Source organism: Podarcis vaucheri (genome assembly GCF_965113315.1).
Source record: "Podarcis vaucheri genome assembly, chromosome: 7".
NCBI classification, from domain to species: domain Eukaryota; kingdom Metazoa; phylum Chordata; class Lepidosauria; order Squamata; family Lacertidae; genus Podarcis; species Podarcis vaucheri.
Genome location: NC_138765.1, coordinates 32,177,010 through 32,193,791, shown reverse-complemented (window position 1 = coordinate 32,193,791; position 16,782 = coordinate 32,177,010). Strand labels below are relative to the sequence as shown.

At 38.9% G+C, this 16,782-nt stretch overlaps 1 protein-coding gene across 4 annotated transcripts in view; it reads right to left on the bottom strand.

Moving 5' to 3' along the window:
• The window catches only part of LOC309536629 (protein argonaute-3), a 68,380-nt gene that overhangs the window by 35,425 nt on the left and 16,173 nt on the right, over positions 1-16,782 (bottom strand). For 3 of the 4 annotated variants that reach the window (XR_014221683.1, XM_082230766.1, XM_082230765.1), the window contains exons 2-6: positions 13,117-13,288; positions 8,030-8,150; positions 6,252-6,460; positions 3,237-3,373; positions 698-832 (exon numbers count right to left, since the gene is read on the bottom strand). Coding sequence is in view for 3 of the 4 variants with exons in the window: in XM_082230765.1 (XP_082086891.1) it covers positions 698-832; positions 3,237-3,373; positions 6,252-6,460; positions 8,030-8,150; positions 13,117-13,288 (774 nt within the window). In the remaining variant the exon portion in view is untranslated. Of the gene's footprint in view, positions 1-697; positions 833-3,236; positions 3,374-6,251; positions 6,461-8,029; positions 8,151-13,116; positions 13,289-16,782 lie in introns of those variants that run through there. The other variant, XM_082230767.1, reaches the window with a different exon arrangement.

The following is a 16,782-nucleotide window of genomic DNA, read 5'->3' as shown; positions in this document are numbered from 1 at the left end:
AGCATTGTGTGCAGTGATTGAGGTGAAGCCACCCTCCTCATTGGAGGTTTTTAAACAGAGGACTGTTGGCCATCTGTCTTGGATGCTTTAGTTGAGATTCCTGCATTGCAGGGGTTGGACTAGATGACCCTTGGGGGTCTCTTCCAACTCTATGATTCTATGATTTTATGAATCTATCAGTCAAAGCTTTCAAATCACCTCTTCATGGCTGTGCCAGAGGAGGGATGCAGAAGCAGAAGCTTCTAACTTATACAGGTGCATTTACTAGTGCCAACAGTTCAGTTTGTATGCTGAGAATCTTATTTTGGCAAGCAGCAGCACTGTGGTGGCTGAAGGAATACTAAGTGAAAATGTGAAACAAAAATGGCTAACGGTTATGAGACAAAGATACAATGTTGAAGAAGTATGCTCCTAGACAGTATGGCCTTTTGACAAGCCATGTTCAAGTCTCCACAGTTAAGAGGACTAGAGACCTCTTTGTATGATTCTCAGGGGTTGGGATAAAGGCAACCTTTTCCAGAATACAAATCTCTTACCAGAACACACATTTCATGCAAATTAGTGTATGAGTAGCACAAAAGATGAAGAATCATATGCATTTTAAATGAACTTAGGAGTGTTCAGGAAGAGCAGAGGAAAGGCTTCTGAGAGCATTATAAGCTTCTCTACATGGATCATTGCTCTATTTTCTACTTACCCTTTATCTCTTTGGTGAATTTTACCCGGTGAGAATCAGTCAGAGGTCGTGGCTGTTCGTCAATGTTGTGAATATCGAGAACCTCACACATAAACTGAATTACAGGTTGTGCTTTGTAGAAGGCAGTGGCAGAAACTAAGAGCAGAAAATAGAGCAGTTAAAAAAGTAGAAGTTTTCCAAAGATTAAAAAGCAAATGAAATGGCTTCTTTCTGAAGACTAAAATAAACCATTGGTACACAATAATTAGTTCTATGTATACATTTGAAGAAGAAATCATTAAAATCATCACTATGCTTTGGGACAACAAAGTGCCATGTAGTACATTTTCTAATTAAAATTATTATCTCATGAATTTAGAGCAAGTTTCCCCAAACTTCTCAGTTTACTGATCCTTTCCACCCTGCAAATTCTTAGGAAAGTAAATGAAATAAAGTTTAAAAATATCAATATTTAATCAACATTTATTAATCATCAATCACCAGTAACAGGAATCATCAAATGTAAAAATATATATTAATACAGAGGTTTCTCAATGGCAAGGAAGGTACACTTTGTACATGCCCACATAAATAAAAACAAAAACTAGGGGTGCAATATTAACCACTTTGGGAAACACTGATTTAGAGGGTTCATATTGAAAAAGAGTAATAATTAATCTTATGTAGGGCAATAAACTCATGACTACCAAAGTGAGCAAAACAGTAGAAGTCTCATAGTAAGTTACACAATTAATTATGCACATTTACTCCTATATCACTCTGTCAAATTTCAACCAGCCTAAGTTCTCCTTCTACCCATGAAGAAATAGAACACCCAGCACCCATATTTTCATTCTTGCACAAAACGTTAAACTTGCAAGTTAGACTGAAGCCTGAAGTTTCTCCCAAACTAATAAGATCTCCAAAGCAAGTCCAAAAAAAATGCCATTAATCTAGTTTCGGGGGAGGGGAAATAGCAGGCACTCAAATTCACATATAAGGGCACAATTCTATACAACAACCATTTAAAAAATGCTGAAAGGCACTGGACTGTAACAGCAATATATTAGCAAAAAGAAGTTAACAATAGACGAAATATCATTATAATTACAAAGCTTACAAACAACCATATGGCGCAAAACAAATGACTATTGTATTGAAGAATGCTCAAAGCAGCTGAGAGGAGACAGGTTTGCAGATAAGGTCCTGTTTCAATGATCTTCGTAAGATCATGACACCTCAATAACGTTTCAAGGTCCTGAATGAGTTTTCACAACTGGGAGGACTTCAGGAATGTTTAGCGCTCCAAATAAATTACTCAATTGCAATATGATAATACAACTGCAAGCGTCCAAAATTATTTTTTTCTTCCATATTTTAAACATGATGTCACTGCAAAACATCACTCAAAAAGCATTTAGGGGTATTTGAGACTTTGCTGAATTATAAAGGCTTACTTAACTTAGGGATGAATTTGTTGCCACCTTTGCCATGCTGTGTGTGCGTGAATGCAAGGCAATACGTTTCAAATGCTTTCCATACAGCAGAATTACTAGACTGTGAAACAGTTAACGAGGCGTTTTTGAGGTTCCCAGGCCTCAAGTGTACCAAACAGAATGTCCCCATACAAATATAACAAAACATTCTTCAGACATGCGTCACCACCAGCAGCCCGCCAACTTCACATGACGCATGCTAGCCGACGCCTACAGATGCTGATTAACTGAATGAACACAAATAGCTTGTGTGCATCCCCCCAAAAACCTCAACCTGCTGCAGCTTGTCACCATGGTAACCAAACTTGCTACACCAATTAGAAAACATTTTATAAGTACTTAGTCCTGGATGGGCAACAATTAAGAAGTTTCAGCGGACCAGGTTTCCTCTTCAAACCACATTACAGAATGAAGTTATCCTGCGCTAACAGTTTTCTCAAATACAACATTCACACAGGCATTTTAACCTAAATATGAATTAGTATGTTGCTTACAACTTTTAAACCTTGTCTATTCTAGCCATAAGATTAAAAGCAAAGCACCTTCATGCCAGAAACTGGGAGGGGGGCATTCTTCAGAACTGCAAGTATTACAAATAATTTCAGTGTTAAGACGCCTTCCCCCATCAAATCATACCAAAGTCAGTGACCTGTTAGTAACTAACCAACTCAAGTTCTGTCAATGTGATTTCGCTTATGCACCTATCACTGCCTGATGAAAGGCATGGCTTTTATTAGTAATGCCTGCTTTCCCATCTACCTTGTTACTCTATTTAGCAGACAATATTTCTATCATATGCTCTTGGATTCTTGGGCTTAAGTGTTTCTATAATTCAAAACATTATGAAGGAAAATATTTGCAGCACACTTTACACCATCTACAAAGGAGAAAAGCTGGCAGGAACAATATATAGAACAAGACAATTTGCATGTTAACTATTTTGATTAGTTATCAAATTTTACAGCGATGAACTATATCTATATATGTATACTATTTCATACTCCGATACAACAGCCGTTTGTAGAGACAACATACTTCTCCATGCTCTCAGAGAACTGGCTTACCATCAATATTCAGCATCATTTTCCACATTGCAGGTCGAACAGACTGATGGAATCCAAACCATACTTCCCTGCCACCTCCCAAGGGATGATCATAGCCTTCTGGAGCAGAGAAAAAGGAGCGGCCTACAGGTGTATACCTATATAAAGAAGAGGTTATGTTACTACTGTAGCTAAATATTTAGATGGTGGGTGCATAGCCAATCTAGGAATGAATCTTTCAAACATTCCAAGAGTTGCAATTCCATAAGTGGCAGAAGTTATTATGAAAATAAACAGTCTTGCAAGGTTCTGCTTTTGAAACATATATTTACATATTTATCTTGGGTCTGAAATTGCAATAGGTATGGAAGTGGGATTAAAGGTCAGAGTGTGGAGACTAATTTTTTACAGCATCTATTCCACACTTTTCATGTGAAAGGGTTGGATAGACACTTCCCTGTCAACCTCATTTGGGGTTAAAAACGGGAGTCTCATGCTTCAAGCTTGATCCAGGATATTACTGGGCCCGCTGAAATCATAGGAATGATTTGCTGAAGCTTGAAGGCAACAAAATATGTTGGTAAATGAGGGACTCTCCAACTTCCCAAGCTGGATTCAAAATACAATGACAAGGAGGATAACCTAGGACATTTGGAGCAGCTTTAATGTGTTGCCTTCTCAATTACTTAGGAGCAGATATGCTTCTGTTACTCTTTCCTCAAAATTTTGTCCTTTTAATTACAGTACCAGAAAGTGGGACCAACAGAAGTTGTTCTTTTGTTTTGTAATTTTTACGCAGGAGCTCTTCAATAAATAATTAACCCTTTATTGACTAAACTACCAGGTAGTCAGCCCAATTTTGTGTTAAATATTTGTTGGGAGATCCCTCTAAAATCCACAACCAGCAAAGGGTAGCTTTATTTGGTTTTATGACTTGAAGTTTGCATATTTGTTATATTTGGGGTTCCTCGGTGAAAAATAGAATAAAAATTAAGAGTATACAAAAGTTATTTGACTTCATCTTTTTTCCCCTCTGAGAATTCCATCAGAAAATAATAGCAAAAACAAAAAGCATGTTTTAATTTTTTACGGCTAAGAAAGATTATAAATGGCCAAGGGCTGATTGTCATTTTATTTTATTTTAAACTTTCCATCCCTTTGATGAAAGTGCTGGTTGCAAAGTGAAACTAGCTTGTCTATGCTACTGTGAGAAAAGAATGGCCTCTGATAAGGAGACAGGCGAGTCAAGCTTTTAAGGCAGAGACTGTAAGATCTTAAGGTGGAGATTAAGTTGTTAATAAGACCAAGAACACTCAGTATGGTAAAACACTGTTGGACACCCCACTGACCACTGGCATTGTGCAACAATTATTGGATGAGCAACTAAAAGAGGTAAGAGCTGAGGTGGATAAGATGGTGAATGAAAATGGACATGGGGAAGATGAGGTTAAAAAAGACACAGAACCTTTGGAGAACAATATTGATAAAGTACTGTCACAACAGGAGAGTGGAATGGTAAAGGTGGAGACAGTAGATGATGAAATGGAGAGGACCTTCACACAGGTGCCTAGAGAAGTAAAACAGTCAAGCAGTGGACTTATGAATGTTGGAAAAGTGGAATGAAACCATGGACTGAGAGATTGTTCTGAGTTGGCAGATAGAGCTGAGAAAGGGTTCTGTGTACAATTTAGAATGAATTTAGAAGAAAAAGCTACCAAGCCTCTGGCAAATCTTCTGGGGGGGGGGGAGAGAAGCAGAACTGCAAAGATCCCACCCCTAAATTAGGATGGAAAATCACAGCCATAGAAATGGGATCAGAAGATATGGAACTGGGTGTGAATTAAAGAATATTCAATAAGTAAATAACTATGGATTACTGTTTCAATATATGACCACAGTGGAGAGAGTCCTGTGTGAATAAAAATGAAAAGTTCTTGTTCTTCAGCATTGGAAGTAAAGTTGTTGTGCTAAACTGGAGGAAGACTATTGTGGACATGTACTGATGATAATAATAATTGGAGAACCCCTTTTAGACTTTTTGTGTGGAAGGGAAAAATGAATGAACTTGAGAAGTCTGAAGACTGGGAAAATATTGCCTAGCAGAAAGAGGAACAACTTGATACTACCCTGGAGTGAATACTGTGAATATTTTGAATAATCCTTAAATGATATACCTGACAGATGGAGCCCTTTTTATTTCTATCTCTTTTATTATTTTTATCTTCCTGCTTCTTTTTCTTCTTTTTTTCCTTGCTTTGCTTTTGTTTCTGTTTTGCTTATTTTGGTGTCCTCTACTCTGGGTTACTAAGGGAACTGGACACACATGAAGGTGATGGATGGTTGATGAAGGGCCCTGTGTGAGAAGTGGGGAAGGAAAGATATCCCAAGGTGGGAAGCTGGGAGAAGAGAAGCTCCAAGGTAAGAGCTGGAAGGGTCCACCTCCTTCTGTGTGAGACAAGGATTAAAATTTTCCTTTGAGATAGGACTTTGTACTTCCTTTGCTCTTCCTTTCTTTTTCTTTTTCTATTTAGATTAGTTTTTTATTGTACTGTATGATGAAAAGATTCAACAAAATTTAAAGAAAAAGTAAATAATAGCAGACTTCTGAAAGCATACATACACAGAAAGTTGCTATAAAACATACAAATGTGTTTCCACAGTAGTCTTAGTAGATTAGACAAGCAAAAAACTGTCATAGTGTGATTGGTATTCTTTTACTGCTCTGTTGTGGCCATTATCTTACTGCGTGCCAACATGAGCAACTCATGTCCTTGATCACTTCTGAACGACCTCATTGTGAAAAGGCTTTCCAATTAACCATTGGTCTTCCAGATGAATTATGTACATGTCTAGAAGTAGAAATGTGCTCAGTAGACAAAACTGAGAAACCTTTACTCATATCACTAATGCAAAATGTGGATGAACCCTTTCTCTCCCCTACCCTGAAAAATGTGCATAGGAGTGTAAAGAGATCCATTCATAAAGATCAACTTTAAAAAGATAGATAATGTGTTCAGAGAATGACAGGGAACCTACTTCATGGAGGGTAAGTGTCGTAGCACCACATCAACAGCATGAACAGGGTTAGTGCTGATTGGCTTGTCTAATTCCAGAGGTTCAGGCAAGGTTCGTCCTGTCAGAACCTCATGCAGCAAGTGCCAGCTCACCCGGGAAACAAACTTTATTGACACCTTGAAGGGACGATCTTTACCACCTTCTCCAGGCAATGTTACATCCAAATCAACCTGTTAAGGGAAAAAGCCATAGGAGAGGATACAGAGAAGAATAATCCTAAAGTAAGTAATTTAACTGCAAGTGTTACTCTTTTTCTTCCTCTGGCCAAACTGTACTGAAGGATTTAAACCTATTTTAGCAAATAGAAGACTGAAGAAATGCTAGGCATCTATGCGAATGACAATGAAATGGCATTCCAGATTAATTCAACATACGGAAATGGGAAACCAGAAAATCAAGGCCTAATGTTAGTGCCTTTAATCCTTTTACCTCTCATCACCAGTGAAGTTAGAAAATCAAACACATCAGCATGACAGTGGTACCTCTGGTTATGAAAGCTTCAGGTTACGAGCTCCGCTAACCCGGAAGTAGCTGCTCCTGGTTGCGAACTTTGCCCCAGGATGCAGCAGGAGGCCCCATTAGTGCAAGTGCGGCTCAGGATAAGAACGGTTTCAGCTTAAGAACGGACCTCCGGAAGGAATTAAGTTCGTAACCAGAGGTACCACTGTAATGAGATCCTGCATCAGATGCTTGACACAGCAGCTGCCATGGGAATCTCTAAATGTATCCAACCCAGTCTACTGTGGCAAGGGCAGGGGACCCTGTGGCACCCAGATATTTTTGGACTCCCAACTCCATCAGTCTCAGCAAGCATGGGCAATGGATAGAGATGAGTGTAGTTGGAGCCCAACATCTGGTGGGTCATTGGATCTCCAACACTGTCTTATGGCCAAACTAGACAATACATTAAGTGTGCGATTACATTTCATGTTAAAAACAACAATCACAAAAACCCACAATGGTGGCAGAGAGATCAGGACCACCAAGGTTTAACCCTTTCCTCCCAAGCAACAGATCTAATAAAAGCTGGAACCATTTGCTTCAGAAAGAAAGCTGTAAGTGGCCACAACAGCAGCTGCTGCTAATGTCCTTGAGGGAGAATTCTTTATTCAGACCACAGCATGGGAGGACGTGTTTAACCCCACCTTGCCGCAGTCCCAAACCTGAACTTTTCCCTCCAGTATGGCTGCTCTTTTGTTGTGACATGTTATCACATATTTCAAATGCAATGTAGTTTGGCCCTCAGAGAATACAGTTCTGCCTGTTTCCCAGGATATGCCAGAGCTCACAGTGAAATTAAGAACTGCATCTACTGGCTATGATGCTGCAGACTGGAGGTGCATGCACACTCAATGTATCTCACCCACACCAGACTGACCATTTGTGTTGCAAGACTGTGTCCAGCGGAAATGTGTCCAACTAACTTGTAAACCTTGTCAATTTCATACACAAAAACTCTACTATTTAGTCCTCAATCCCAACTAAAATAAACTCAACAGCATTTGTGCATACTCAACCCATTAATCTCCACTCCTCCCCTTCCCCCTCATCCTGTCTGTCATTTCTCCCATCGCCCAGATTTAGATTGTAAGGTCCTCCAAGACCTGCCATTCTTTGTAAAAATACCACACAAAGTGGTTGCAACGTACAGTAACAATCAATAAAACCTTAACATTTTCAGAAAAGATTTCATTTATCTTACAAACAATTAGAACTTATGGAAGGACAAACTATCTTACCCCAGTTGTTGCAACGGGGAGCGGATTGGCTGTATAAAGGCTTCTTTTACCATCATAAACAGGTCTGCGGTCCCCAAATATTGTCACTTTAAAATGCTGCACCATTGAATCTACCACCTCCCTAGGGAAACAATATATATAATTTTAAAACAGTATGGCACTAAGGGAGAAAGTAAGAAAAACACTACATTTCAGCCCATTTTAATATTTTCAGCATTTAACCAAGTCATTACAGAGCAATTATCTAAAAGAAGCTTCATTGAATTACAATGTCAGAACAAAACAAAGTTTTAAGAGTGTGCATAAGATGGGAGAGAATGGTTATTGCTTCTTCCTCAGTGCCAAATAAAATTTTAATAAAAAGAACTCAAAATGACAGCTTGCTGCATGTGTTTAATTGCTACAAGAGAAATGCTACGCCCCTGTACTTTCCAACACTCTTAATTTCCTTATGCAAAGCTGAGAACAATTCAGTTCTTTACATATTCTAGTGAACATTTCTTGTTACTGCAACTCCTCTGACTGGTGATGGCAACAATTACAACACAGTGACCTTGTGGCTGCATCTTATCCTATTAAAAGTCACTGTTGTCTTAGGCCACTGAAAACATAAGTCTTCGTAGAGAAATAATAAGTTACATTGAACTTTCTTCCCAAGTTTAATGCAATAACAGAAGAAAAAACTGCCCATCTCATTGCAAAGAAATTCCCAATCACAGTGCAAAAAATCAAATGAAGTTTTTATGGATACTTGAACTGAGGGCAAAAAGTTATTGATCTCCCCCCTCCCCTCTGCTTATTTTCCTATATAGCTTTATTACTGATCTTAGGAAAAACTACTCAATGAGATTTTTTGGCTGAGCAGAGTAAAAATAAAATATTATGATGAGTTATTTTCCAGCCTTAGGATTTTTTCACACATTATGTAGTCTTAGGTGGATACTTCAAGATTGTAAGGGTACACAACGTGGTACAGTGGGAATGTGTTCAAGAATGCACATATATCAGATTCATGAGTTTGGCTGTGGCTTCATGTTGAGTATATATTTGATGGCTTAAACAACAGTTTGTTTCTGTGTAGCGAGTGACATGGCCCTACACATCATGGGGAATGCTTCTCAGTGGGAGTGAGGTTTTCAAAGGCGCATCTCTGCACTACCAGTACTGCCAATAAAGTTCTGTTTGTTTATTTATTTATGTTATTCCACTTATAGTAAACTTTCCTCAAAGTATCTCAAGGCAATTTTTGTGTAGAAACATCAACGAAAACAATTCAGAACAATTCCATATATACAAACAATTTCAAATCCAATACAGATACAGACTGGCTTAGCCACTTAAAAGACTAGTGCATTTAAGAGGAAGGTCTGCAATAGATGCTGAAAAGACAATAGAATAGTGCATGTCTGATAAGTAATGGAAGCTCCAAAGGTAGGTGCCACCATGCTAAAGGCCTGATTCCTGTATCATATGAAACAGACCTCTTGCTGAAATTATATCTGCATGAGACAGATGATCTGCAAAGCACAGAATCAATTGGGTATATGAGGATGAAACAGTCTCTGAGGTATCCTGGTCCCAGACTATATAGGGCTTTGTGCACATAACAAACACCATGAACTTAGCTTCACAGTTAATTGGCAGGCAATGCAACTGTTTGAGATCCAGCACAGAGGGCCTTCTGGCAGTTCCCTCATTGCGAGAAGTGAGGTTACAGGGAACCAGACAGAGGGCCTTCTCGGTAGTGGCGCCTTCCTTCAGATGTGAAGGAAATAAGCAGCTATCCTATCTTTAAAAGACATCTGAAGGCAGCCCTGTTTAGGGATGTTTTTAATATTTAATGCTGTATTGTTTTTAACACTTGATTGGAAGCTGCCCAGAGTGGCTGGGGAAACTCAGCCAGATGAATAATAATAAATTATTATTAATTATTATTATTATTATTATTATTATTATTATTATTATTATTATTATTATTATTTAGCAGTGGAATGACATGGTGGTGATTGTCTGCTTTGTGAGCAGTCAAGCTGCTGCATTTTGCACTAGTTGCAGCCAATCTCAAGGGCAGCTCCACCTAGAATGTATTGCCTCCCTTTTGCAACAAACCACTTACCAACACATCAGATAGGACCATCATGAAGCTGAGTGAAAAGGGAATTCAGAATACAAGGTGGGAAAACAATTTTATTGATATAGGACTTAAGCTGAAGTTTTGTTTCTTAAAGTTTTCCTTATTTATACTATACAGTGGACCCTCCGGATACGAACTTAATTCATCCCGGGGGTCCATACTTACCCCGAAAAGTCCGTATCCAGAGGCACCACTTCTGCACAAGCACGCAGTGCGATAGAGCGCTTTTGCGCACGCGCAAAGAGTGCTTCTGTGCATGTGCGTGGGGCGAAACTCAGAAATATACACTTCTGGGTTTGCCGTGTTCGTAACTCGAAATTATGTTACCTGAAGGTAATGTAACCTGAGGTACCACTGTATATGGAGTTACTGTCTGTTTAAGTTACATACCTGACTGTATTTTACTACTACAACGGGAGAATTTTGCCTGAAAGTGGTATAAAAATGTAATTAAATACAGATTGTGCATCTCGTGGTATGGAAGTCTAGTGAAAACAAATGGTGTTGGTGGTGGCCTTAATTTTCCTCCTCAAATCATCTGTCTCAATTGCACAATGACTGTGTTCAGACCTGTTCTTAGACAAGGAGTTGCACCTATGTGGCTTGTGGCACTTTCAGTAAAATAGTATTTGATGCTACCAAGAGCAAGATGCTACTGTAGCTCTGCCTCATTATCATTTCCTGAAGGCCAGGCAGACTCAGTTTGACATCCTTAGGAATACATATCAGGTGTGCACCAACAATATCCTCATTCCCTGTCTTAGCTAAATCCTAGAGGCCTGGTTGCTAGACTGGTAAAAAATATTTTTGTCTCTTCTTTTCACAGATAAACACAGTATATTAAGCAAGTAAAAGGGAAAACATGTCAAGGTGATCTCTATACTAATCCCAGCACCTCAGAGGCATCAAATTTTGGCCTCACTCCCCATCCCCCCCACACAACAAAGCAGTATGAAGCCCACAGGTTCCACGATGAAGTACTCTTGTGGCCCACTTGGTGTGAAAAGTTGGATGACCCTGCTCTAGAATAAGCATGTATCAGAGGACTAGGTGCACAGCAATGGAACACAATACTTCAATAAATAATAAATAATAATAATAATAATAATAATTTTATTTATATCCCGCCCTCCGCAGCCGAAGCCGGCTAACAACAGTAAAATGATACAACATTCTAAAATCATTTCATTATAAACTATGATTTCTCACTGCACATTAGCTAACCCGAAGGTCAAAGCAGATATCTTGAATATACTTGAATAGTAGCATCCAGCAACATTATGGGGTCATAGCAAACAAAAATTTAAATGCAAAATAAAGTTATTCTGAGAACTTGGGAGCCATCCACCACCACACTGTACAAACACTAGGTGATGAAACTTCTCAGCAGGTATGAAATCATTCAGTTCTAAAAGCATGAGTTCACACCAACTGCATATTGCAGAATCTACTAAAGCTAGAGTTGAAGTAATCTGCCTTTTCTGTAAATTACATGCTTACATTTTCTTCCGAAGTATGACTTATCAATAAAAGCTCAATCTCAAAGCTCTAGTACAGTATTAAAACTATTTGATCCTGGGGACTTTGGACAGTTACTTTCTTTAAAGTTAAATCAGTCTGTCAAGCGTTTTAGTGAGCATCTTTAACCTAATGGCCCAGGAAAGAGTTCTCACTTGTTTGGATGCAAAGACTTTCAGAATAGCATTAAACACACACACTCACACTCTACTGCAAGCGTCTGAATAGTTAAAAGCATATTGAAGCATTATTTGAAACCAATTAAAACTAAACTTTTCTTAATATGCATTTCATTTCTCTACAGCATCAGGCTGGATAAATGTCTTTTCTTGGCTGGAAGGCTTCACCATGCAGAGGACTAACCAGGTGGGATCTGGGAACAAAAGAAAGCTCCGCAAACTGTTCATTGCAAGAATAAAAGCTAAAGAAGAACTATTACTAAGAGAAGTCATAAAGCTCTGCCTGCATTACTCAATATTATTGCCATTTACAAACTACACTTTCAACATAAGCTACTCTTGGGGGAAGGTGTGACTGTCCATCACAAGAGGCAGAACAGAAGTCTTACAGCACAGCTTTTAATTTAATTTTATTAAATATAACTAGCATCTGCTTTAATTAATCATGAGGCCATTCTTCTACAAATGGCTAAGTGAGGTGCATTCAAGCTACAGATTATAATTTGCTTGTAAAGCCTTATTTCACATCATAAACAGAACCAATCCAAATCAAAACTGGGACTGGCAGAATTCTTATTCTGCCTGCTGGAACTGAAGCAAGCATTTCCATTGAGAAATTAAGCAGCCCACCAAGGAATGCAATTGACCCCATCACACAAATAAGCGAACAGTTCCAACAGCAAAATATCATAAAGACATGAGACCACTTGTAGAACTTCAGCTGTATAAAGGGTGTTATCAGAAAAGATGGAATCAAATTCTTTTCAAACAAATGCTAACTTTAAAAGTTGTTTTTAATTCCTGGTTGAATGTGATGTTTTCTCATTTACTCCCTGAATACTTAATGTCCTAGTGATTCCTAACAGAAATAAAATACTTGCCTCTAAACACACTAGCCCACTTACTAAAGAAAGACAGTTTTCAAAAACAATTCTTAATTCTGCTATTTTCCAGGTTTAGAGTGCCAATATAAAAGAAGGCATGTTCAGTCTACAGATGGTCCTCGTTTGCTCCGTATCTTGTACGAACATTCACATGCGCTCTGTATTGTGATACAGATTAAAACAGTGCTCTGGGCAGCAACCATGCAAAATACCTAGGGAAACTAGAGCAAACATATTTTGCTCAAACAAGGCTGTCTGATTAGTCCCAGCTGTTAAAGCAGCCATAGTCTTACAAAAACATCCAACATCCAATTTCATCAAGTACTGCCTAAACATCTGCTTGATGTAGTAATATTAAACACCTTGACTTACCTGTTCACCCTCCGAGGACACTTATCTGGCTTAATATCTACCTCATAGAGGTAGACGTCAATCTTTGGGATTTCAACTTGGAAGCAGTTGGCCAGCAGTTTAATGGGTTTGCCCATAGTGCCATAGCCAGGCCGTCTGGGCACCATCAGCAGGGGCTGAGCCCCAACGGGTCCTGTCAAATAAATATAACATATAGTTTAGAGTTTCAAATGTACAATATGTAGCAGATGCATAAAATAAATGTATTTAAACATGTTTACCCTAGGAGACCCCGGGGGGAAAGTAGTTACTGAAAAGGCTATAGAAAAAGCTTACTGAGACTCAGAAGCATGTAATATTGGAAACCTGCCCAAAATATCACCTAGTCTGACCCCTTTGCAGAACCAAGTACTCAGACCCTGCCACAGATCCACTCAATTCAAACCAAGCTATGCCATTAGCAGAGAGAATGTGCTTGCAGAGCAAAGAAATAATTATTCAAGGAATCAAGCCAACCAACACACAAAAATGCTATTACCCACACATAGTACCTAACCAACCTTACCTAAAGGAAAGTTTTCTTCTGTGATCAGGCAAACCTTAAGCACGCATACAAACTCAGTGAGAGATGTGAGCTTGCTTGTGCCTGGTAATCTCATTTATATTAGGTCTAATTTGAGACAAACAAATTCTCATCTCTTCATCAACACAAATAAGCCTTTCTCTTTTCTGATCTTTCATATTTGTCAGAGTTAAAAATTCCTGTTGACAACAGTATGTCATGGAGAACTGTAGAAGAATAGTCAATGTTATTCTCCAGCACTCTGAACAGTGATTCTGGATCACAGCTAGGATTTGTCCTCGGTATCACTTGATGCTCTTGCTCTCATTTTGAAAAGGTATCTATCCATATTCTGAAAATTAAAAAAATGTTTTGATACTACACTATACTACACTGAATTGTTTAAATGTTTTGTTGATTGTCTCTGAATCTTCCTTCCACACTTACCATCCTCTCCTGCCACACCCCACACCCTTTGAAAATTTATTATTATTATTATTATTATTATTATTATTATTTACTAATGCCCCTCCCATCTGGCTTGGCCTCCCCAGCCACTCTGGGCGGCTTACAACCGAGTATTAAAAACAAGATAAAACATCAAACATTAAAAACTTCCCTAAACAGGGCAGCCTTCAGATGTCTTCTAAAAGTCAAATACAGTAGTTGTTTATTTCCTTGACATCTGATGGGAGGGCATTCCATAGGGTGGGCGCCACTACTGAGAAGGCCCTCTTTCTTACCACTGATTTAGCTGTTTGAAACCTCATGTAAAATGTGGTGGCTATTAGTTCCACTGCCTTCAATCTTCTTTAATACAACTATCTCTATGCCCTTTAAATAATTCCAATACATTTCTGCAACTACTTACCGTATATACTGTACCTCTATTTCCTTCATTGAAGCCAAACAGGCCAAGTAACCCTAAGGATTTACCACTCCATAAGTCAAAAGAAATCTGAGCTGTTTGCAACTTCATAATAGTATCAGCAAAAATGCAATTAAAAATCTGTATTATAGAGCAGGAAAAAATTATTAAATAAGATAGCCTCTTAAAAATTATATACTAAAATGAAATGTGGGTACCTCGGCTTGAAAGCAGAGATGAGCGCCGCACCCCATAGTCGAATTTGACCAGACTTAACCATCTAGGGGTCTTTTACCTTTACCTTTATGGGTACCATAACAACTTCTAGCAGATCCAATATGCAGCAGAGACAACCAGATCTACCCATCAAATATACATGCAAATATACAAGGTAGCAGCAGCACTCTCATTTCAACTGTCTCCCTAACTTAAGCTCACACTGAAAGGTGGGGCAAAATGACACTCCTCATTTATGGAGCTGTCACCTGGGAGGACCCACAATCATTCCTCCCTCTCACAATGGATCTTGTGAGGAACATATAATAGAATTATTATATTATAGAACTAGTTCAGGCATAGGCAGACTTGGCCCTCCAGATGTTCTGGGACTACAACTCCCATCATCCCTAGCTAACAGGACCAGTGGCCAGGGATGAGGGAGTAGTAGTCCCAAAACATCTGGAGGGCCGAGTTTGCCTATGCCTGGACTAATTCCATCCATTTCTGTAATAATCTTGTTCTTTACATCAGTTTTCAGTATGAATTCACCCTTCTCAGATATAGATGGCCAGTTGTTAACAGAGTATTCTCCAGTATGGTCCAATCAGTGCCTGACAAAAGGTTGCTGAACTTTCTTACTACTATTATAAATGCTGCATTTAATGCATCTAATTAACACTTCCTGCAATCCCTCTGTGCTTGTTCCTTGCCAGCATGATCAATATGCCAAGGTGAGAAAGCTAATATTCCACCAGTTTCCCTTTCACCCTCTTCATATTTTCCACACACATCACTATCCTCAGACCTACCCAAACTTTCAGAAAGCTAAAGTTTCCAAAGTTCATTCCAAATTTCCTTAGCTTCTTAAAAGTGTTTTATTTTAAAAAATTATTTGAATAAAATATAAAGAAAAGTATGCCAACTTTAGCAGAAGAGTCCTCTATTTAAAGAGAACAGCCCAACATCACAACCCCCATGCCAGAGGGAAAGCCTCAGTTCAGCTTCCTGGAGCAAAGGATTTCCAGAAAGTGCCTTGGTAGGCCACCAGCCTTCAACCAGTGAGTTGGAACCCACTGCAAGGTCTCAGCTTGACCTAAGGTGGGTTTCAGCACTAACACTTTTCAAAGATATAGCAAAACATTAACAAGTAGGCTCTCAAATGCATGTTTGGGATAAAGGAAGTAGGGGTCCTGACCCTAAAAGGGTAAAGACCACTGGTTTAAGCTACCCTTTTCCTAAGCCATTAGCTTTCAGCACAAAGGCGCAGACACTGTTTTCCCCTTAGTACAGGGCTTTCACACTGTAATATGTGTAAATAAACAAATTTATCTTTTGGCAATATGGCATTGCAAAAAAGAGAGAAAAAGAGATTCCATTCACAGAGGAGCCTTGGTTCCAAAAGAGGCTCCTGCTTATGGAACTGAAGAGGTGATTTATCAATTCCCCCCGCCCCCCTGCCTTGCAGCTCCTCCAAATCAGCTCTGAAGTAGCAAGAAACCCTCTAGAACAGCATGCAAGCAAGAATTGGCAAAAATCACCTCTCCACCACCACCATTTTGTGAGCAGGAGCCTCTGCTGAATCCTGAGTTTCCATTACTGGAGAACTCATTCAGTTCATGGAATGGTACCATTGTATTCAACCCACCAAATGAGAGCTAACTGTCGATCCCTACGTAATGAACCACATACTAATTAGTTCCTATGTTTTTGAAGCACAAGTTTTTTAAAAAAAAGATCATACAATGATTTGCAAGATGGGGCTGAAACACAGTGAAACCAGAAGTGAACCGTATCTACTGAGACAATTAGAAGTTTCACTACTCACAGCAATCAGCTTCAGTAGCTTAAGTATTTAATAGAAAGCCAATACTACCAAAACAGAAGGAGGATGCATTTTCAAGAGGTGCATTCAGGCATATCTAGCTATGCAAGCAGCAACATTACTTCTTCCGTTTTTAGCATTTTCTGTAGAAATTCCCTGTACAGGAAGTAATATTATCACTTCTCATTTTACTAACACTGTCTCAAATAAAAAGAA